This window comes from Vicugna pacos, chromosome 8, assembly GCF_048564905.1.
Source record: "Vicugna pacos chromosome 8, VicPac4, whole genome shotgun sequence".
NCBI classification, from domain to species: domain Eukaryota; kingdom Metazoa; phylum Chordata; class Mammalia; order Artiodactyla; family Camelidae; genus Vicugna; species Vicugna pacos.
In genome coordinates, this window is record NC_132994.1 from 3,054,532 (window position 1) to 3,078,003 (window position 23,472).

Sequence of the window (23,472 nt, forward strand, 5' to 3'; positions counted from 1 at the left end):
GGACACATTAGTAGTATTAACTTGAGAAAAACTGGGTATCTTTCAGTAATCATTTAACCTTTCCATCTGGAAGTATCATGTTTATTCCTCCAAATTTTCTTTAATACGTCAGTTAAACATTGTGTATTTTTTTCACATTAACAGCAAACATTCAGATTATTTCTAAGTATATAGAGTTCTTCTGGGCAGCTACTATAACGGCATTAGTGATTTTTCAAAGAAAACAATTATTTGAAGCATGGGGAAAGCTTCCAGGATTATACAAAATTGTCTATCCTGCATATGTACACTTTTACAAAGAGAAGGTAAATACTTTCTTGAAAGGTTCAAGTCCTCATTTAAATTTACATAAAGACATATATTCCAAAGCCAAATACATGTATTTTTGTTTGATTCAGGTCTCTGATTTCTTCCATTAACGGAGCTAAACAAGAGTGAAATACACAGTGATCTTAAAATAGTCAAAACATTTAGCTCCACAAGGGAAAAAAGAGGGAAAATAAAAATCGATTCAATTTGATTAAAAGAATGAACTAGTGGAAAAATAGTATAAGACACAAATTGGTCTCTTGAAATAAAACAAATTTTCATTTCTAAACAATATCATTTTACAAAAATATGTAAGTTTAAGTGATGCTTTAAAAAATCTGTCCAGAAATTCTTTGAGTGAACTAATAGAAGAAAAAGCACATTTTGATCAGTTAATTGTCTTTGTTATTTCATTTATATGCAGAATAATATACATTTTAAAGCTAATTTAACTTCATGTTAAAGGCAAATGTCATTTGATCAACTAGCTGTGGTTCTACCTAGATCAACAATTTTATCTTCGCATTTTAAAAAGGATAAATAGTTAAGTTTTCTCCAACAAAATATTTAGGAAAAGGAAACAATCCACCCAAATAACTCGGTAATGTGAATTTTAAAAATCCAAGTACCTTAACTTCTTCACATAATTCAGTAAGTCGAGCTTCTACATCCATTTCCTCTGAAAGGAGCAAAGAATAATTAGAAAAAGTATTTCAATGTTAGATCTGAAAACTATTTTTGAAATTATATAAATAAATTGAATTACCTTTAAACCAGAAGTTTGCAAAATATTTGGATTTTATAAATGAATTAAATTTCAGTGTAAAAGATTTTCATAAACATATTAATCATGCAAGTAGTGTGATAACTATTAAATTCTATGTTCTGATTGCAGGAACACCTCAAAAACACTGTGGTTCAGTTCCAGGCCACTACAATAGAGTGAATATTGCAATAAAGGGAGTCACATGAATTTTTTGGATTCCTAGTGCATATAAAAGTTGTTTACACTATATTATAGTCTATCAAATGTGCAACAGCATTATGTCTAAAAAACCAATGTACATACCTTAATTAAAAATATTGCTAAAACTGCTATCATCTGAGCCTTAGTGAGTTGTAATCTTTTTGCAATAGTAACATAGAAGATCACAGATCACCATAACAAATAAAATAATGAAAAAGTTTGAAATATTCCAAGAATTACCAAAATGTGACACAGAGACACAAACTGAGCAAATGCTGTTGGAAAAATGGTTGCCAACAGACTTGCTTGGTGTAAGGCTGTCATAAATTTTCAACCTGTGAAAAACTCAGTATATGTGAAGCACAATAAAATGAGGTCTGCCTGTATTAAATAGTGCTTCAGTTCTCATAAGACGCTAACACTGTCAAGGAAATACTGACTATAGACCTAAAGCAACTTGCACAACTGCATCATGGGAAAGATAAAACATACAGCTCGGTTTTACTGCATTTCACATATTATAAATTCCAGTCATCTTACTGTCTTGTATTACACATGTTCAAGCTCTACTTTTCACGAAAGCTATTCCTAAAAAATTCAAGCCAGAATAATTTTTATAATCAAAACATATTTAAAACATACCTGGAATATAAGCTATTTAATGAAAATAAATGACAAAATCCTTTTCAACAAAAAGTAAGTTTATATTTTAGTTTAATAAATTCAATTTTCTGTGAGAGTCTAAAACTCAGGCAATTTTTTTCCCATATAATCCTAACTTATTTAATGTATGCTACAATCATTTATAAAGGCAGGGGTCCGGATTAATTTACAATTAAAATGGTAATATTCACAAGGGAATACAGAAACTAACAGAATAGAAAGATTTCTTAATTATTTTTTGCAGGGAAGGAATTTCACTAAAGCCTAAAATATCATGTTTAGATATATTTAATTTTTATTTAGAAATCAAATTAAAATGAGTTCTCCTAAAAGAATTCTAGCAGCATAGTTGTGATTACACCAAGTTCCATATCTTGTTGCTGTAAGGGAGTTTAAGTGATCATTTCCACAGAAAAGCAAGCATGCATTCAATGATATCCCCAAATTCATTCATCAGCTCACTATCTCACAAGGTATACTGGATGTTGAAGAATGATAAACAATTAAATTTGGTAAAATAACCAGTTACAATGTGGCAAACTCAATCAAGCTATGATGTGAACAATAAATATGCTATTGGTAACTAAAAACCAGTAACACACATAGGTTTTGTAATTGCAAAATATATAAATAAAATTATATTTAGATGTTACATTATGTACCAAGAAATAAATCAAATTGGTCAGCTCACGGATAACTAAAGAAATCTACTGAGATTTCACAAATCATTTCACTGTCAGGTAAATCAGTGGCTTCTAATATTAAGTTTTCCAAAATTAAAAAAGAGAATGTCTGTGGCAGACCCAACATTAAAAAAAAATGTGGCAGACTTAACGTAAAAAAAAGCCTATGGTCCATATGCTAACATCTGCTTTCACGTTACTCATATTTTCCTGTGACAGAAGAAAATCAGCAAAATTGGTCTTGGCAGGTTACATATCTTATCTATGAATTAAAAAAAAAAAACCTTTTTACAGTTTTGAGTTTTGGTACACTTTTCTCATCTTTACACACCAAGAGCCTAAATGCGGAAACTGGTACCTTTGCATTAAGGCTAGAGAGAGCTACTTTAATACAAACATCTTAAGGAATGCTTCAATGTAAAACTCAACTTCAAAATTTCTGAGCTGAAATGATTTCAAAATCATTTAGGATTTTTAACTAAGTTTACAATCCTATATTAATTTTCTTTTAAAAATGCCTATATAACTTTTTGTTATCTTACTGTCTTGTATTACACATTTTATAAAAATCTATTAATATTATTATTTTCTTACTTTTTTTTTTTTTTAAACCTTGGCTCCCCCAAGGCAGCAGTCTAGAACATATCCTTCCATGTTTTCAAATACATACATAGATCATATCTGGAGTCACTGGTTTACAAAAAAGGACTGTATTTTATATACTTCCTGCAATTTGCTCTTTTTCTCTTAGCAGTAGTCCATGCAAATCTGAGAAGCAGCCCTAAAGCATTTTTTACAAATGGCTGCATAACATTCCTTGGTGTGGGTGCCTCATGATTTCTTTCATATTCCATTCTTTGCTGAATGGTGGGTATTTATCTTTGTTTTCAGTGTTGCCACTAAGAACAGTACTGTGATAAACATGATTGCACATATACCTAAACCTACTAGCACTCATTTCCATGCTACAGATGAATAAAATGGGGTTGCCAGGTCAAAGGGTAAATGTGTCTTAAACTTATTTTCTAAATCCATCCACCCACTCATCTATTCATTCATTCAACAGATATTTACAACAGCTCAGATAATGCCAATACAATTCTATTAGTTAAGGATAAAAGATACCTTAAAAAAAGTACTATTTAACTAATTTCATTATGCTTTAGTTTTGAATCAAGTCTTTTCCCACCCAACCAAAAACTGGGCTCTTCTTTATACAGGCCTTATTATACAAAGAGCATTCTCTAAAATTATTTAGCATGCTCACCTATAAATTGACAGGCTGACAATATAACTGTAAATGTGAATTATATTTTTATTACCAGAAAGGACATTAAACATTTCATAAATGGCCATAATTTCACACCATGAATTCTTTAATTTTACAGTTAAGCTACTTAATGAGAATATAAAATTGTATTTCAAAATAATGACCATAAATAAATCTTCAACCTTTCTTTTTCCCTTCCTGATAAGAAGGTAAGTTTCTCCCTGAATAGGTTTAGTGAAAACTAACCCAATTTAAATATTTCTGAGCTAGTTTTCACCTCAGAAATGTTGAGAAAGAGTTTGGCTTTTAATTTCCTTTTGTCCTTCTGAAAACTGAAAAACACACATTGTGATTTTATTTTTTTCTTTCTAGAGCTTTTAAAATATATAATTGTGATGGTCTATTTGACACCAAGTAAGAACTTTCAATATACTCATGGAAAGGTAATAAATTAAGTACTGCTGCTATTTAAGAACGAAAGTCTAAAATATACAGGGAAATATATCAATAAAATAATAAGATCAGGATATTTCTTTTCAAATATGTAACATATCTGAATAGTGGTGAGTTGATATTACTGTATTTTGCTTTTTAAATTTAGAACAATAAAAAATAAATGCAAATTGACTCAAAAAATAAAACTATAATACATGAAATTAGCTGTACTTTTTAAACCAATTTTATTATCATTAGCCCTACCTGAAGACAAACTGACTTTGGACAAATTTAAGGCAACATCATTAAACCAACAAATTCTGGTAATACATGGCTTCCAAACAGTGCTCTTTCTAGGAACTCTAAAAACAATACAAAAAAGCCAAAGAAATCTTTGCATGTAACATTTCCAGTTTTAAATAAACATCTCAATATTAAAATTAATTAAGATAACCAAAGCTTATCTACAAACCAAATTGATTCTAAAAGTAAGTTCTTAAGTAAGGGTGGTAGGAAATACTATATTAATAAATACATATATATGAAATTTGGCACTGAAGCAAAGGTTCACACTAATTAAGAGGGATAATTTACTTAACCTAGTTGTCAACGTACCTAGGCAGGAGTCTCTCTGGGCTGGTGGCTGTTTTCTTCTGAGAAGGCGCTCATAAAGGACCTGCATGTTGGCCTTGGCTAGTTATAAGGATTGCACACAGCACTAGTTACTATACTCCTTTTACAATAAAATTTACCAGACTTTCCCAAATTGTTATTAATAGATTTAGTACTGGTCTGATAGCACAGTTAGATTAGAACACTAAAGCAGAATCTTTCAGTTAGTTAATTAGCTTATTAGAATTACAAATGATGTACATTCAAGTTTATGTCACTTTGCTCTTTTTTTTCTATTTAAATATATGTGCCACTCAACATTTCGTAATGCAATATTGTGGATCCAATATTAATTTCTTAGACTCCAAATTTTAGATTTGGCAGGGATCTCAGGGGTCGGCTAGGTCGACCCCTGCTTTTATAAATGTAGACACCGGGGCCCAGAAAGGTTACACGACTCGCTCAAGCCTAGCTTCCAGAATTCATGACTCCCACTCTCACTAAGAGTTCCTTGTGTCAAACCAATATTTAACTGTATGTCATCAAAAAATGTACATCATTCATCTATGAGAAAAGAAAAAGGCACAAGCAGAATGGAATTCAAGGCATTATTTTTAAAAAGGGAACAGAATTTAGATACGGTTCTCAAGGCATGGTGGAGTTTAAGACTTTTAAATATACACTTATGTGAAAACTCAAGAAAAGTGCTAAATAGTAGAAGAAAATAGAATACATCCTCTAATCAATAAATATTTCATATAAACTTACTAAAACTGGTGAATATAATGATGTTTAGTCAACAGTGTTTTACAGAAATATTATCTAGTGCCTACAATTAAATTTTGCTAGGATTAAAAAAAATAATGTAAATAGTTCAGAATATGCAACAGTTTTATTTTGAATAGTCAATGTTTTTAGATGTTCTAGAAGATGCATTCAAGGATAAACTACAATTCCCAATAAACAGAAAAGAAAGTATAAATAGTAATGAAAAGTTTAAGAATAACACAAAGTATTACTGATAAATATTTACTGAAGAGGAATCAATTTTAAAAATCCCTATATCCCTGCTATAAAGTATGTGTTGATGCCTATACACTTTTCAAGTAACAACAAAAACTGTATTGTGCTATTTCATTCATTCACCCATTCAACAAATATATTCTGAGTAAATACCATGTGTAAGGTATAATAATTTTATTTTGTCACTATTATTGACTTATTTAAAACTGAAGTCTGGGTTTGCTTTAGAATTTTATTTTGTGATAAAACATTTTAAGCAAATAATCTGGAATAAAGTTGACATTCATTTAGTAACAAACTCCTGAAGTTAAATATAAGGGCTCTTTTAATCATTAGATTTTCTACATTTCATATATATATGTATATCCAAAGTAATAAAAATGCCATAAAAACCATCTTTACCTGCAAGTTAAAAACCTTATGAATAAATGAATTATCATAGTGAATTTAGATAAATTAGCAATAAAATGCCAATACTGTCTAAGCTATTTGAAATAAATCTTTGCTTTTGAAAGAGGTGCTTGTTTTCTTCAAACATTACTTTCCATTGTAGAGAAATACTTTTTTCTACATTGAAATGTGGTTCGAGTATTTTTTCATTTGGGAATGTTACACGTTAAAGCAACCTGAAAATTATATGCAGACGGACACCTTCCTTATGCAGGCATTTATACAGCCCATCTCACACATGGCTCTCTATTTTCAAGCCACGGGAATCCCATCTTGCTGGGTGTTTCTCCTGCCTGTCTTGTGCTGCACTGATCACTTATTCAGGTAACAGGACAAGTCAAACTATTTAAAGACAGACATCCTTGTCTTTGCTCAGCACCTTGCTCAGGACCTGGCACAGGAGGCGCTCATAAAAAGCCCAAGGGAATCCCACTTTGCAGCCTTACTGGGAGGGTTTCCTTACACCCTCTGCTTTTTGGATATTCTTACCTCTCCTTCCCGACTCACTCACCACAGCTGGATCCCTTCAACTTTCCTACCCTTAGAATGGAAACTATCCTGTATATACAGTCCCAGTGACTCAATTAAGTTCCTTATAGATAGTAAGTGACAGAAATGGCTCCAAACGTGTGCTCTTAAGCACTACGAGATAATGCCTCCCTGGATTCTACTTCAGCATTCAGCCTGAAACGAGCAACAAACTGTCTTCTAGAAATCCCGTTACACATGGCTTCTAAGTTTCACACCACACTTTTTATAACACTGCTTCTCTGGAACATGGTATTGTCCTTCATTAATATTATGGTTTAATAGTTTTGTGTTCTGGTCATTGAATCTAAATTAACCAAAACTTGTATGTCTCCTAAGAAAATGTGTTTGAATTCCAAAGAACCAAATTTAAAAATATATGGAGCATAATTTTTCCATTAGTTGAGGATAAGTGATAGCCTAAATTAGTTCTATTCTACAAGTAATTCCTTCATTTTCAAAAAAAGAACATTTAAAAAAGTTTACATCTAAGGCAGCAGTTTCCTGAAGGACTTTCCTAAGGGAAATAGAAGGATTCTGAGTGTATGAACTAACAAGGAAAAAGAATACCTCAGAGAATAGTAATTAAAAAGTGTTTCTACACTAACATTCTTGTCTTGAGAAAGAATACATGAGCAAAAAAGAGCACACGTTTTCTTATTGCTTATATACTATGGATTCATTGGGATTCTTGAATTAAGTATTCTAAATAGTCAGTTGAGTGATGCCTGTTTCTAGTTAAGAAAGTGTGCGCTGAACTGACTGTGAGTAACGGAATTACTCAAATCCACTGGAGTACCTGCTGATAGGCAGGCGCGTGCCTAGCATTTTCTCATAGTTGAATTTAACTGACGGATAAATCATTTCACTTTCTCATAATTCTTTTGTATCCCAAAATAGGCTATTATAAAAATAGCCTAAGTAGTATCAAATCCAAGAATTATTTTCAGTAAGTGACTATTTTTGATTGTGCATCAATATTTTTAAGAGACTGAGATTCCTGAGGAATGAAGAAACAAGAATAATAATTGAAGTTAAATTTTAAAAGTATTTTCTGACTTATTCAAGTATGTAATGATGAAAATAATTTATTCCAAAGAGGTAACTAAAACGTACTTTTTATAAGCTACTAGCTGATATTTCAAAGTAAAAGCTTACAAAAGTATCATAAAATATCTGAATAAAAACATTTTTGGAAATCCCAGTGATTTATCTTTTATAACATGATACATGTATATGCATTTTGCAAACTGCAAATGGTATACAAAATCAAGGCAATGTGATTTTTATCATGTGCTGCAACATACATGCAGATATTACTGCTGGACTAAAACTGAGGACTGATTTTGTTTTAAGTTTTTAAATAATTTTCAAAATGTTGAAACTGAATAATGTTATTATTTTCTGAAGCAAAATGAAAGAAATAAGATCTACGATCACTTAAAATCAAACATTAAAAAAGAAAAATCCCAAGTACCTACAACCTGCTAGACTGTTAAATATTTGCAAGTAAGAATTTATCTTACCTAACCTATCTAATTTTACCTTCCCTATCAAATAATTCTGTAAATAATGTCATTCTGTTCTCATACGCTTTCTGGTTATATTCTAAGAGAAGTAGTATAATGACATAATGTTAAAAAAATTAATCAAAAGACTCATTTCAGGCTTGGCGCCAAGGAATGACTTCTCAGTATCATAAAATGTTTTTAAATTGCAGAAAGTAATGATCAAAGATTGAAAAAGATGGCATTGAGAGAGAAGTAAACGTGAAGCACAGAGACCAGTTTTAGTGTAGAACCCCAGCAGAGTTGGTGACCAGCAGTGTGAGGATGAGGAGCGTGCCCTGACCCCGTGCAGAGGCTGGCGGCTCTCGACATACCCAGCTCTAGTTTCTGGCAGGAGGGGACCTCTTCCGTGACTGTGACGAAGTAGCTGTGCAGCCCCTTGAAGGCCAGCAGCAACGCGGCGCAGAGCGTGTGATGGAAATGGTAGGCGTGGTGCAGGAAGGAGTCTGCGACCACGAAACTGCAGCCCTACACAGGGGACAGATTTGGGACACAGTGTTAGTCACCAAAAATCTGCTAATCTGACACTTGAGACTTAGAAAAACCCTCATTACAGCGATTTTAAAACATATATATAAGAAATTTAGCAGTATGTCAGGGAGCTGCTCATACAAGTAATTCAAACACAGGAAATGTGACTAGCAATTTCCGTTATATCGGACTTTCAAAACAAGCAGATTAAGTTATGATTTTTGAAAATTTGGGATTCAGATGGCATTCTGACTGAGCGTCAGTCTGCTTTTACAGTATGAACGCCCTTTTCTTTCAGGGGAGTAATGGCTGTCCTGCACGACTGCAAGTCAGCTCTCCGCTCTGGCAACGGTGCTTTACAGGCTCCTTCGGAATGACGCTGCCGGTTCCGTTAAGGGAGCAAGCGATGACAGTGACCAGCCGAAAAAGGCCCTGGCTGTCAAAGATCTCCATTCATTCAATCTTATAAAATCGTGAAGTATCAGGTTGGTTTTTGTAATAAACAACTGGAACCAACCAATTTGTTAAGATCGTATTTAATTAGATCTGTAAGTTGTTGAGCTCAATTAATAAAAGAACAATCACATTCAGATGTACCAGTTAAAAAACATTTCATTTGAAATAAGAGAAGAAAGTGGAGTCATAGACAGATCAAGTCTTACGTCTGGCGATAGCTGTTTTGTGTAGTTAATACCAAAGACCACACTTTCAAGAGTAGGAATCGCAGAATCTTTGTTTTGTGCTGGTGCATTTCTGTTTAACCAAGTAGTCTTCACCGGGCGAGGAAAGCTGGAGAAATAAGCGTCACATCATTACTGTCATAACTGTCTATTTGAATGTTAAGGTAAACATCTACAAAAGAAAATCTTATAGGAACAGAATAAAAAGCAAGGGTTTTGCAAGGTTATGATTTCTAAAGTATCCTCAGAGTAATTTTTATAACTTTTCCTCTAAGAATTTGAATTATTATGAAAAGATACAATGAATATTAAACAACTAAGACTGGATGCTTGAGATTACTTCTGTATGACTGGGTTCAGGGAGTCTCAAAGGATTCTAAAGACAAAACAGGGTGGGATCCAGAGTGGCTGAGTAACAAGTAAGGGTCAAACTTTGACTTGGAAATATTGATCTGTCAGGACTGGTTACCAAGTTCATAACGTTAACACTTAATCAAATACAGATGCTACTTATAGAAATAAAGAGCTCCCACTTAAATGTAAAAAAAGAATTACTGAGTCCACCTGTTGCCTCCATTTCTCAAAAACAAGGTATTTTCTTCCTCTTCACCTAAAGTCTATACACTCTATTAAGGTAACCTTAGTAAGTACTTTAAAGCACCGTCTCAATCACACATTAAATGAGCTACTGCTATTAGTGTTAACATTACATTCAATATACCATAAATTCTATAGAATAAGAAGCATATTCTGTTTGAATGTTTAAAAATCATATACAATTTTTTTCTGAGATAAAGTACTGGCTAATTGTGAGAAAGCCAATGTATTTGACTATTTGGCTGTTTGGCAAAAGGGAAAAGACAGGAAAGTAAATCAAACTTGTCATAAGCAGAGAGCAGCCTTCCTTTGCAAAAGCAATTTGCTTTGCAAAAAATGAAATATCTATATCCTAGCAAAGAAGGGTGTCACAGGTCAATGGTAAATTCCACTCCCTAGGAAGTGCTTCTCAGAATGGAGTCATAGAAGCTGTACTTAAAAAAATCAGGTTATATAAAAAACAAGCAAAGAAAGAAATCCTAACCCCAGTTACTTTAAAAAATTGATGTAACATCTATAGTTGGGTTGATCATAGAAATTGTTTTATATAAGAATAACATTTAAAAAGATAATACTGAAAGCTTAAAAAATTTTCATTTGATTTGGTGGATAAAAAAAATCCACCTATAACAAAACTTCAGGAAGAACCTGTAGAAGCGTAAATAGTGAGGAATGATACCCTTAACAGGACCCCTCCACCAGCACGCCACCAGCCAAAAAAGCCTTCCTTCTCCTGTCCCTGCTTTCCCTCCCCAGCCTCTCGTCAACAGGCAGAGAAAGGGAGGGAAAGGGGCTGCTTCTTCCCGGGCAAAGTTCCAACAGCAAAGAGGGGATATTAGAGCCTGTGGCCACGAGGCAAAGAATAGCCGGCTCAGCTGTCGCAGGCACCTCAGTTACTTTTTGTCACCAACCAGAGCCAACAGTTAATCCTCTGGGCTTCTGATTCTGAGCCAAAAATGTCTTCTCCTTCCAGTAAATGGTCTTTAGGAGATGAGCTGCCTCTTTCACCTACTAGTCTGTGGCAAAGACTGCTGCATTGCAAGAGGAAGCACACGTCTAACTGGCTAGTATTAGGGATACAAACATCACTTCTACTTCATCAGGGTCTTAGGAAGCAACATTAATAAGCTGAGCCAACTTCCATGAATAGTTTGTGCATTTTTCAGAAAAGAAACTAAGCAACTGTTATAAAGAAAAAGGAACAGTTGAAATAGCTCAGTTAGGGACTCATACTGAAATTACAAAAATAAGAAATTCAGAAAATTATAGGAATGTATTTTATAAACAGATAAAAACTTTTAGTATTAAAACCAAACGTATATAGATTTTAAAAAAGTTTCTTCTGTATAGCACAGGGAACTATATTCAGTATCTTGTAACAACATTTAATGAAAAAGAATATGAAAATGAATATATGTATGTATATACATGACTGGGACATTGTGCTGTACACCAGAAACTGACACATTGTAACTGACTGTATCTCATTAAAAAAATAAAATAAAATAAAGCTAACACAACTCACATAAAAGTAATATTATATACTACTTATTCGAAACCTACTGTCTTGTCAAAGGAGTTTTATTGAGTTAGCATGTTATTAAATGTTAATTTTTTAAATCAACATCTAAATTATTTTGGAGAAGTTTATAAAAAAATTATGTGTAGGAACACTCTCCTGTTTACAGAAGTTATAGCAACTGAGAACAAACTCTCAAAGGTCTAAGAGGTGAGACAAAAATGGCAAAACAACTAGTTACACATCTTACTACAGAATAAGGAAGGCCAGGCAGTCGTCAGGAGAAACAGCCTTCTCCCTGGCCCCCTGCTCCAAAAGAAATCATGGGCCAACACTGGGGAAGAGGTTCCCACCATTTTTGCAACAAGGTAAAGATAAGCAACAGAAGGCTGTTACCTGTGGGAAGTAAGTTAAATTGTGTTGGTTTTCTATAAATTCTGAGGGTAATTGTACAAAATTACCCACTGATAGATAAATCAGTTTAACATCATAACCCTTAAGCATCACCCCTAATATCAGTAGTTGGAATAAGGTTTGTGTCAGAAATTGTAAGGTGGACAGTTCAGAAATCAAGTCAGTTTGGAGTATTTTCATATAAGTTGCTGATTTTACAAGTGTCTATCTGTTGCTCATGCCACAGGATGATGTTTTACTGCAAAAACTAAGGAACTTGTATTGTATTCTTACATCAATGGAAGGCAATCTGTCTCCCCATGGAAGTGGGCAGAAAAAAAAATTATCCCAATGCATTTATTATGATCCAGAATATCATGCACCTTTAGGCTAAAATGATATAGCTTAAAAAGGCTTGTTTAGTAAAGATCCATAAAATTGGTTAATAACTTAGAAAATAAGAATTACTGTATAGCATAGATTTAAGGAGATAAAATTAGTCTATCTTGGGAAGAGACCAAAAAACTATGAAAAAATGAATATACTTTTCTAGAGAATGAATAATTACAGTACAGCATTGCATTAAAACACAAATGAAGACTAAACAATGCTGGGTGGCTGTTTCCAGATTGCATTCTTTTTTGTAGTTTATTTCACAAAGATTCCTCCACATTTTTGTAATAAAAAAATTATCAATCTAATGTTCCCATGCTCTTAAATTTTATTAACACTTTAGTATAAAAAATGAAAGTACTTATTAAGTAAGTTTGAATTTAGAAATTCCTTACTATTTCAGTTATCTTTATCAAAGTATGTTTTCACCGTAAAAATAAAAGGCATAATATTAATAAGGATCAGAGTGCTGGTTAAGCTCACCTTATCAGTGGCTGGTGCAGAGCAACCAGTGACGCGTGGACAGTAACAGACACGACAGAAAGGTGGAAGTAATCAAACATGACATTGACGTGGTGGTGAAGGCCTCTGTGGAGGCTGAAGTGCAGCTTCAAAGTCCGGCTGCTTATTAGCTGCAAGGTGTTCAGATCATCTGCTCTATAAAAAGCAACACAGCCGCATGTGTATGGAAATTTGGTAAAGGCCAAACTTTTGTAGAGTATTTTAAACTACAAAATCATTTAGGTACTTAATTACTTTTTAAAAACAGAATGAGAATAATTTGTAAAGCATCACGTTTGCATTAGATAGTAATATGAAATCCAACAATAAGAAAATAACCAGATCTTTCTTACAGTTTTCTATCAGTCCATACTGTTTTCATTACTGTTCCTATAAAACGAGTCCTTTTTGATACTTTAGGAAAAGCTCCCATCTAAAAATTTTACTCCATAAGGAATGCTATTTATTATAAAGTTGCAATACAATGTAGGTCAAATCCTATTATAATAAATCCCAAAAGGTGTTTAAAATTATTTTTATTGCATAAAATTTGGTTATTAAATGCTGCTGAAAAATAAGTAATTGGTAGATGCTTTATTATAGATATTGTAGCCTGTCATTAGATTTACACATACAAAAATTGAAACAATGCCATGGAAATGATGTCCAAATATATATATATTTTAACTGATACATACATTATGGCTACCTACAGCTAATGAACTATTTATTCATTTCCGCTTAGTCCACTTATAAAATTGACTTGGTTCAAAAAAGAACATCTTACATCTTAAGGAATTGTTGGTAATAAACAAGTATTACAGAGGAGCAGTAGCTACCACGTAAAACTTCTTACTCCTCCATGACAGTAAAGAGGACCTCTCACAGGAGACCTGTGAGTAATGTGACGGCTTAGACATTTGTCTTACAGGCAGTCTGAACTCATATATAATTTTCAAGAAGTATTTCTACAAGTATGCTTGAAATGAAAAAATAAAACCCTACAAAAGTAAAACAGTAAAATGGATCTTTGATTGTTTAAATGAGTAAAAGCTTTTACAGATAAGGTAGCTGAAATTCAAAGAAGTCATGAAAATATTCTAAGATCATTCAGACTGTGGGACAGCTGACACTCAGATCCAGGTCCTTTGATTCCAGATCCTCTGTACTTTAACTCACATGTGCTGTATTACATGTGAATATATTTTAGGCCTGTCCCTTGGTCTCTGACTACATGTTTATTTTTATGTTAGTTTAGGTTGGTACTGATCGTATTTTCCAAAATCTCACTGTTCACTTAATACCCATTAGGATGGCTATTATTTAAAAAAAAGAAAAACAAGTGTTGACCAGAATGTGATAAATTGGAATCCTCGAGCATATCTGGTGGGAATGCAAAATGGCACAGCTGCTGTGGAAACAGTATGGTGGTTCTTCAGAAAATTAAACACAGAACTACCACACAATCCAGTGATTCCACTTGTAGGCACGTGACCGAGAGAACTGAAAGCAGGGACTTAAACAGGTATTTGTGTACCTGTGTTCATTAACAACATTATTCACAATAACCAAAAAGGGCAGAAACAACCCAAGTGTTTACTGATAAGTCAATGGATAAACAAAACATGGTATTATCCATCCATTCCAAAGAATATTATTCAGTCTTAAAAGAAATGTAATTCTCATATATACTACAACAGGGAGGAACCTTAAAGACACTGTTTAAGTGAAATAAGTCAAATACAAAAGGACAAACACTGCATGATTTCACTTATCTGTGGCACCTAGAATAGTCAAATTCACAGAAAGCAGAACAGGGTTATCAGGAGATGGGGAGTGGGGACAAAGAGCTGCTATCTAATGAGTACAGTGTTTCAGTCTGAGGTGCTGAAAAAGCTCCAGAGATGGATGGCGGTGATGGCTGCACCACACTGTGAAGGTACTGAGATTTATGCTTAAAAATAGTTAAAATGGTACATTTTATGTTGGGTATTTTACCACAATAAAAAATACCTTGTTATCCTTCAGAGAAAAATAAATAAATAAAAGCACAATTTGTCCCTACAATGTATGCCTGCACGTCTTCTTCATGGACTGGAGAAGTCAATGAACCAGAAACAACTGCCAAGCCTAAGGGTGGTGGGTCTCAATAAATATGACTATGAAGAGACCCCGCCTACAGATGGCATCACTCAGGCCACTAAGACAGACTAGCCAGTGAAAGAGTGGGACAGAGTTCAGTTATATCTAAGTGCCTCAACGCAGTGGTATTATATCCACAGTGCAATTTCTAGAGTCTAGGAAATTGTTTCCTATTTCCTCACCTTGTCTGATTTTGCTACCTGGAGCTCATGGGATTAGCACGGGCATAAGACTAGGCCCAACCATTCCCATGAGACTCTCCCGGAAGGTAGAAGTAGTTCAAAACAGACAAAAAGGAGACAGGCTGGGTTCTAAGAGGAAAATGCAGAATCTAATACTAGTAGATAAATAACACTCATGAGTAACTAAAGATTTCTCACTGTTTGATTAGCCTACTTACGAATAATCTCCATCTGTGAAGTGCAGATCCAAGGATAACAGAAAATTAATTTCCTCAAGGGTTTCTTCAATCTGAAGAGAAATCACAATATGAGATGCTTCTTGATTATTTTATAGAAAGTCAGAAATATGCCTTGAGGCTTTACAGAAATATTTATCCAAATATATATGAAGAAATGTTTTACCTTTTTTTCATCCAACAACATTTTAACTTTGAAGATCATGACATCATTTAAAACAACTTCCTCATTTTTATATAGAATTTGAAATGTCTTACTGCAAATCAGAGAATCATGTACTGAGGCTGGAAAGGCTAAAGTCATACCTAAAACAGATAAGATACATAATTGACAGGTAAAAGGCAAAATACAAGTAAATTAATACTTTTACTCTAAAATACCATATGTTTAATTATATTACTCCAATGTCATTATTTTATACAGCAGTATTAGAATATTTCTTAAAGTTTATTAATTTCTATGATTAAAAATGTATAAGTACATCATAACCATTATAGAACTCTTATACAACTTATATTAATTTGCAAAAACAAATGAGAAAATCTCAAGGTAGGTATTTTAAGAGTGAACAATTGATCTGTACGCTACAGAAGAAAGCAAGTTAGCTTTCCAGAGCTGCGCAGTAAAGAATCAGGTTAGTTTCTGTCCTGGTTGCTGGGAAGTAACCTCTAATCCCTAGGAGCAAAGAATTTGGTTGGCTTTTGTTCCCAGTTCCTGAGAGGTAGCCTCTAACTCCCTAGAACTTCCCAGTGTCAGGAGTTTCTCTGCTATTCATGGTGGGCCCAGATAACTTATGGTACGGAGGAAACTCAGGATGGCAGCTGGCCACACCAGTAAGACCAACCACGTGACTGGGAAGTTGAAGTTTTGAGTCGCATTTGTGAGCCCAACCTCTGGGGAGGGTAAGGGTGCTGGAGACTGAGCCATGTGGGCAATGACTCAATCATGCCTATGTAATCAAACACCAGTAACAACTCTGGACACGGAGGCCTGAGTCAGCTTCTCTGGTTGGCAATACTCTATATGTTGTCACATACAGATTTTCCGGGAGGGTAAAGCATCCTGAGTCATTGGGGAAAGAACAACGGAAGCTTCAAAATCTGGGACTCTTCCAGTCCTTGCCCTATGCATCCATTCTTCTGGATGATTTGTATCCCTTCACTATAATAAAACTTTAACAATAACTAGAGTGCTTTCCTGAGTTCTGTGAGTTGCTCTAGTGAATCACTGAGCCTGAGGTGGTAACAGGAACTCCAAATTTGTAGCCATCAGATCAGAAGTGAGGACAGCTCACGGACCCTCAAGTTGTAGCTGGTCCAAAGTGAAAGCAGCCTCCAGAAGACTGTGGCCTTTACTTGTAAAGTGTGGTCTATCTCTGGGTTGTTGGTGTCAGGTCATTCCAATGGCCCACTTGCTGTTTTATTACTCTATCCTCCAGAAATGATATGACGTAAAAAACAGTTGAAGAAACTTCAGATGTTTAGGCCAGAGACAATGCAAGGTGGGCATCTCTGTAGGCAAGGGCTCAGAGTCTGATCCCAGAGTCCGACTGGAGTAAGGAGGGCAATCTAGGTGGAAGGATGACTTAGAGCAAGGTATTGGGAGCCCAAGCAAGATGAGAAATGCTTCTACCTGGGGATGAAGGAGGGTGTGGGCAGTGGCAGCACGATACGCTAACAGAGCGCGAGTAAGGAGAGTAGAATGTCCCTGAAGATGGAATTCCTGGCAGGAGAACTTAGCAAGTCCAAGTGGGAGGAGCAGGATGTCCACAGCGGGAAATGACCTGGCATGTGGTGGAGCCCCAGAGGTGTACGGAGTGCACCCATGCAGGGGAGAGGGAGCAGGGACAGAGTCCGGTTGTATAAGAGCTGGTCAGATAGAAAACATCCTAAGAGTAAAGAGAACTAGGTTCTTACAGAAACCTTTCAGAGAAGGACGTCCACAGATGGAAAGGAGATACAGATATAAAATGAATCCTGCAGCACTGGACTAAAATTAGAAATACTGATATGAACTTACGTTTCTCACTAAATGTTTCGATAAAGAAAGACAGGTGTAAATTCATACATGTATGTGTAAATATATATGTGTGGGCAAACATGGACTCACTAGCTCTGTCCACTCAAAGGGCCTGAAGGACACAGCCCCAGTATTGGTTCTTAACACTATTCTCCATTAAAAGGAATCAGGGCTTTTGGAGAAATGGTTAACTCCAGGGCTGGGCCACAGACAGAAAAAGGTAAGTCTGGACCATCCTTTTCACACCAGAAAGTAAGTGCCAAAAGAACGAGGGGACACATCAAAAGGACATAGAAGCTAGCTTGAAGATGCTGTCTCTGGTCACATCTCAGGTAAAGTGAGCATCAAAGTAAATTATGATAGTAATAGATTAACATCCATTGAAAAATACAGAAATCCATAAATCCATACTGATATAAACGAATGAATTAATGAATGAAAAAAATCAGAAGTTTAAAGAGGGAAAGGGTAACTTTACAGTGGAGAAGTCTGACAGAAACTTAGTCGAATGATCCAAGTTAACATCATTATAAATGGGACACACAGAAATCAGGTGCCACCTAACAGGGTATATAATGAGACGGACGCAGCATCACTTCTGAGATCTCCCTGTCAAAGGTGCATAACCTGGATCTGATCACAAGGACATCGCAGACCAAGGAGAGTCAAGGACAGGCCAAGGAACTACTCCAGAATGAAGGAGACCAAGGAGACACAGCCCCTAATACAAGGCATGATCATTTGCTGTGAAGGACTTTATGGGGGAAACTAACAAAACCTGAATGGGTCTGAGGACAAGATGGCGGTAATGTATCAACGTTAATTTTGTAATCTGATGGTTTTATTGGCTTATGGAAGGCAATACTCTTGCCTGGAGGAAATACACATTGAAGTATTTGGGATGATGGAGCATCACGTTGGCAACTTGCTCATATATAGTTCAGGAAAAAAGTTCTTTACGTCATCCTTACACGTTTTCCCTTTACACACTTAAGAAGGGAAATCAAGTCGATCAGATTCTGTATATTTCAGGGAAGAACTGAAAAGAGGAAGAAATTTTCCCCAACAAAAAGTAAAATTTTAAAGCATCGAGATAACGCAAAATTAGAGTCTGCTGCCTCAAAAAGAGCATTTGGCCGCTGCTCCGCCCTGAGAATGCGGCTCCACCGGCTGGGGTGGGGGGCTGGTTCCTCCTCTATCCCCGCCTCCCACTGGGCCTGGGGCTTCTGGGCTGCCTCCTGGTGCTCTCAGACCTTCTCTGTCTTTCCTCTGAAACCACCTCCACCACCACCTCTGACATTGTGCCAACAGACACACCTCTCACTGTCCTCCGCGCGTTTGCCGTCGCTGCAAACCCTGGAAGCCCTTATTTCCCAATTCAAGATAACTGTCTGCACACGACACCAGCCATCACTGCTGGTGATAAACCTCCACTCCCTGACCTCCTAGATTCTGATCCTCCCCCACTTAGACCCTCCTCCGCTCCTCACTCCTGCCTTCTTCCCTAGCCTTTTACCTGACCAAGGGCTTCAATGCCTCCAATTTAAATTTCAGCCAGCATCCTCCCTCACAGCTCCACCTTTCTCTCCAGTTCACCCTCTCTAACCCACAAATTCAACAATCCTGTGACCCCGCCTTAGGACGGGAGTCCATGAATCCTACTCCTTTTCATTATCCCCCACTTACCTCCTTACCTCTCTTAAATTCTAGGTTCAATCATTAATCACTCGCCCTTGCACATAGCCTATTAAAGATACATACTGCCCTTCTTTGTCATATTTGCCTGGACAAATCTCAATCTTTCTAAATCTTTCTGCCTAATCCATACTTATGCCCATAAATTGGATGCAGCTGGGAAAAACACACAGCCCTCTGACTGACCATACTTTAAATTCATGATCACCAATCTTAAACAGACCCTCCGTGCTGCCCAGCAGCCACACTACGTTTTCTGAATCCACCCTCTCTCCACATTCCTAGATGACTATCTCATCAAGTATGTTCTCCCCTCAAACCCAGTCTTCAGGTTCAACTAAGAAGTTCGGTTCTATTTCGTAAGAAAGTAACACTAATCAGAGAAGTTCTATAAGCTCCACTGTCCTACCCCCACCCCCCCGCAGATACATCAGGACAAACTCCCGATTCCTCTGCTCCCCTTTCTGGTAAAAGGCCTCAAACGACTCTCGGGCATTTAGTGCCTCTAATTCACCTCCCCCACTCTCTTAGCGCACTTGGTGACCAGCTGGTCTTCAAGATGCCCTGGCCCCATGATTCTTACCTCCTGGGCTTCATATCCATGTAAAATTTCACCCACAGAGTCCTAGGGTTCATCTGTGTGAACAAGCAGAAGTGACAGACCGCAGCCTCCTGAGTGGCCTCGGGCCAGAGGTAAGCAGCTCAACAATTTCTGGATTCCAGACCCAAAGAAACTGTGAGATCATGTTTATTGTTTTAAACTAAGACTGGGGGTAAATTCTTACACAACAAATGGTAATCCACACTTTAACTAGACTTTGGCCCATGTAACTGTTCTTATCAAGGATCTTGTGGTGTCTCACAGTGAAAGAGAATGTGACAATGAATGTATGAATGTTCATGTATAACTGAAAAGTTGTGCTCTACACTGGAATTTGACACAAAATTGTAAAATGACGATAACTCAATAAAAAAAATGTTTAAAATAAATAAATAAAACGACCACGAATGATCTCTGCTTCGCTCAATGCGACGGTCGCCCCGCAGACCTGGTCTTACTTCATTTGGAATCAGCATCTGGTACAGTTACACATACTCTCCTTCTGGAACCTCTTCTTTAGTTTGGCTTCCTGGACATTCCACTGTCCTAGTTTTGATTCTACCCCACAGGCCACCCCCTGCGGGGCCCCACAACCCCGGACAGACTGTCGCTATAGGCAGGGACAGTGCGACGCCCACAGTTCAGCAGGAAGTAGATACGGAAGAAGAGACCTTCGCCCAGTTCCACAGATTTGTCTCTGCCAGTCTGTCAAGGGGAATGTCGGGCCCACTGACGCCCTTCAAAGCCCAACCACCTCCATTTGCGGGCTCTCAGATGCCTGCCTGCGATCCTTCAGCAGGAAAAGTGCGTTCTTTCCTGGGCGTGCTTCCCCTAACGGACTACCAGCCCGAGGTAATGCTCAGCTTGTCAGAGTCAAGCCCCACCGCCCTTCACAGACCCTAAACCTCGTACCTCACCTGCAGCCAATCAGAGACCTGTGCACAAACTGATCAGGCACCTTGTGACCTTGTAAAAGACCCACCACCTGGCCCCAGCGCTCATGCGGGCACCCCTCGCCCATGTGACCCACTGTTGTCTATGACAGAGGACCCGAATAAACTCCTTTCTATGCTTATACTTTATATCTCTGTAAATTCTTCTACCGAACCCATGCATGTCACCATGCCACCGACTGGGCTTCCCACTGTCACACAACACCCCTGTTAGTCATTTCTTTGCTGGATTTTTCTGATCCAAGAAGCAGCAGAGCAGAGTGGTCAAGAACACATTCTGGAGCCAGAGTAGCTGGGCTGAAATTCAGGCTCTGCCACTGATTAGCCCAAATTCAATCTTTATTATTTTTTTTCTATTTTCTATGCCCCACACCCAACTCTTTAGCAAATCCCATTAGTTCTACCTATAAGCTGTGTATATGCAGGATTTACTGAGTGAGAGCTAGAAATGCTCAAAGATCATTGCTATTAAGAAACTGTATACAAATTATTCTAAATTGCTTTGAAATGACAAAAATTAACCTTCAGTGCAAGTCACTGATATCCTCAATTGACATCAACACTGAAAGCTTTTAAAAGGATTTGCCAAAGACTTACAGATAATAAATGCCTCTTAAATTTTATTCCCAAACCAGAAGCAAAGGGCAGAAGGTGTACAAGTTCCTCCTCGTCACTCCTTCCCTCATCCAATCTACAAACATTTAATAAAATCTACTCTAACAGCTACTATTAGAACAGACAGTCCATACACAGGCACACAGTAGGCACTTTCTAGATATTATGAATAAACAGTAAAGTTACAGAGATAAAAATTTCTGAACTTTTGGAGCTTACCTCCTAATGTAAACATGGTGACAGAGAATAAAAATAGTAAATAAGATAAAGGATAGAGTATGTTTGAAAGTGGTAAGTGCTACAGAGAAAAATAAAGAGGGGAAAGGGGGTGAGGAGGGAGCAGTTTTAAACAGAAAGGTCAGGTAATGTTTAGTTGAGAAGGTGACTCTCAGATAAGACCAGGACAGACTCCTATGCCCTCTCCCCTGCCACTAGGGTGCTGTCCCTCCTCACCTTAGAAATCTGTAGGTTTGTCCCCAAAGAGGATGAAACAGAGGTGTTCTGAATTGGACGCCACCAGGCAAAACTGAGAGCACGAAGGTACAAGCAGAGACTTGCAGGATGCTTCCACGGCTGGGCGCCCAGAAGGCTGGCAGTTACTTTTACTCTCCAGGAAGGACACAGGCTAGGATCTTCTCTAGCATCTCAAGAACTGTAAAGCATCTAAGATCTAACCCTACACGCAAGCTAACAAGCTGGCTTGCCCTGGTCTCATAGATGCGGGCAGGAGACATGGGCCTCTGCGTCAGAGACACACAACCAGCAGCCTGAGCTTCCGGTCTCTCTCCGTTCCCCTTGCTCTTGCTCCCCATGTTGCACGGCGGAGACGTGGAGGCTGGTCCAAGTGGACATTATGCACACAGTAGGGGTTTCGTCACAGTGGTAGAACTCGAGGCTTAGGAAACCTCAGTCTTTTTTCAGGAGCTACAAGAAAACTGTCTAAATTTTGAACTGGAGGGAGACAGTCTCTTTGCTATACTGGACAGTCAACAAATCTGCCCTCTGCTCCACATGGAGACACTATTTGTATCTTCCAGAGCTCCTCACTATAGCAACAGCCTTAACAGGACTGTCTGGAACAAAAGTCTTTCAGTATCTTTGCTCACAAGATGTACTGAAACATGAGAAGCCATGGAAGATTATTCTCAACAACATATGGGGTAAAATCTCAGATTCCTCCCAGTTCCTGTCATGGGGAATCCGACTAACCCAATGTATCTAAGGTAGATTTATTATGCAAATCCATTTTAACTGAGAAAATCTATAGATACTGACTTCAAAGATTCCTTAGCAAATGGCTCACCAACATCACCTTAATGTGACGCTCAGAGACAAGTCCCATGTGTGCTCTTAGAACGTCCAACCTGCCCTCCTTTCAGTCGGAAACAGACAACGGAGGACCATGAGACATCTGAGAAAACCTGCCATGCCAGTGAGAAACCAGAGAAAAAGCAATTTGCAGAGAAAAATAAAACTTAAAAAAAAAAAACCAAAAAACTATCAGTATTGTTCTTAGAGAAAAGCTACTGCATTTATGAAATACGACAATGTTGCTATAAGAAAGGAATAGAAAGGAACAAAGAGGCACTCGAATTTTAAAAGAAAAAATGGAAAGAGAAGGAGGAAAAGGAGGAGGGCAAAGAGGAGGAAGCTGGGGGAGGGAGAAAGAGAGAAAAAGGCAAAATGCTCAAAAAAGGGGTTAAGGTTGATGAAATAACATAGTAAATACAGCAAAAAGAAATGGAAGAAAAAAAGAGGAGAGGAAAAAACTAAAAATTAAGACACCAGTGCAGATGATCTGTCATCTAAATGACAGAAGTTCCAGAAAGAAAGAACAGAGAAAACAGATGGGAGAAAATTATGGATAAACTAAGACAACTGAAGTACATATGTTTCCAGACTGAAAGGGCCCAGTGAGGACCAGAGACCAGAGGTACATCACTGTGTGCCATTACAGCAGCAGAAA

General features: G+C 36.9%; 1 protein-coding gene and 1 long non-coding RNA gene across 11 annotated transcripts in view; one reads left to right on the forward strand and one right to left on the reverse strand.

Annotated features, from left to right (window-relative positions):
* The window catches only part of FAM135A (family with sequence similarity 135 member A), a 126,169-nt gene that overhangs the window by 51,187 nt on the left and 51,510 nt on the right, over positions 1 to 23,472 (reverse strand). For 9 of the 10 annotated variants that reach the window (XM_031676044.2, XM_072965481.1, XM_072965480.1 and 6 more), the window contains 7 exons: positions 15,789 to 15,928; positions 15,605 to 15,675; positions 13,045 to 13,218; positions 9,642 to 9,768; positions 8,823 to 8,976; positions 4,943 to 5,020; positions 939 to 988 (listed from right to left, as the gene is read on the reverse strand). In XM_031676044.2, the coding sequence (XP_031531904.1) occupies positions 939 to 988; positions 4,943 to 5,020; positions 8,823 to 8,976; positions 9,642 to 9,768; positions 13,045 to 13,218; positions 15,605 to 15,675; positions 15,789 to 15,928 (794 nt within the window). The remainder of the gene's footprint in view (positions 1 to 938; positions 989 to 4,942; positions 5,021 to 8,822; positions 8,977 to 9,641; positions 9,769 to 13,044; positions 13,219 to 15,604; positions 15,676 to 15,788; positions 15,929 to 23,472) is intronic. The other variant, XM_072965483.1, reaches the window with a different exon arrangement.
* Positions 8,843 to 9,575, forward strand: LOC140697631 (uncharacterized). The gene is made up of 2 exons (XR_012074780.1): positions 8,843 to 8,931; positions 9,278 to 9,575. It is a non-coding gene; the product is annotated as an uncharacterized lncRNA (long non-coding RNA).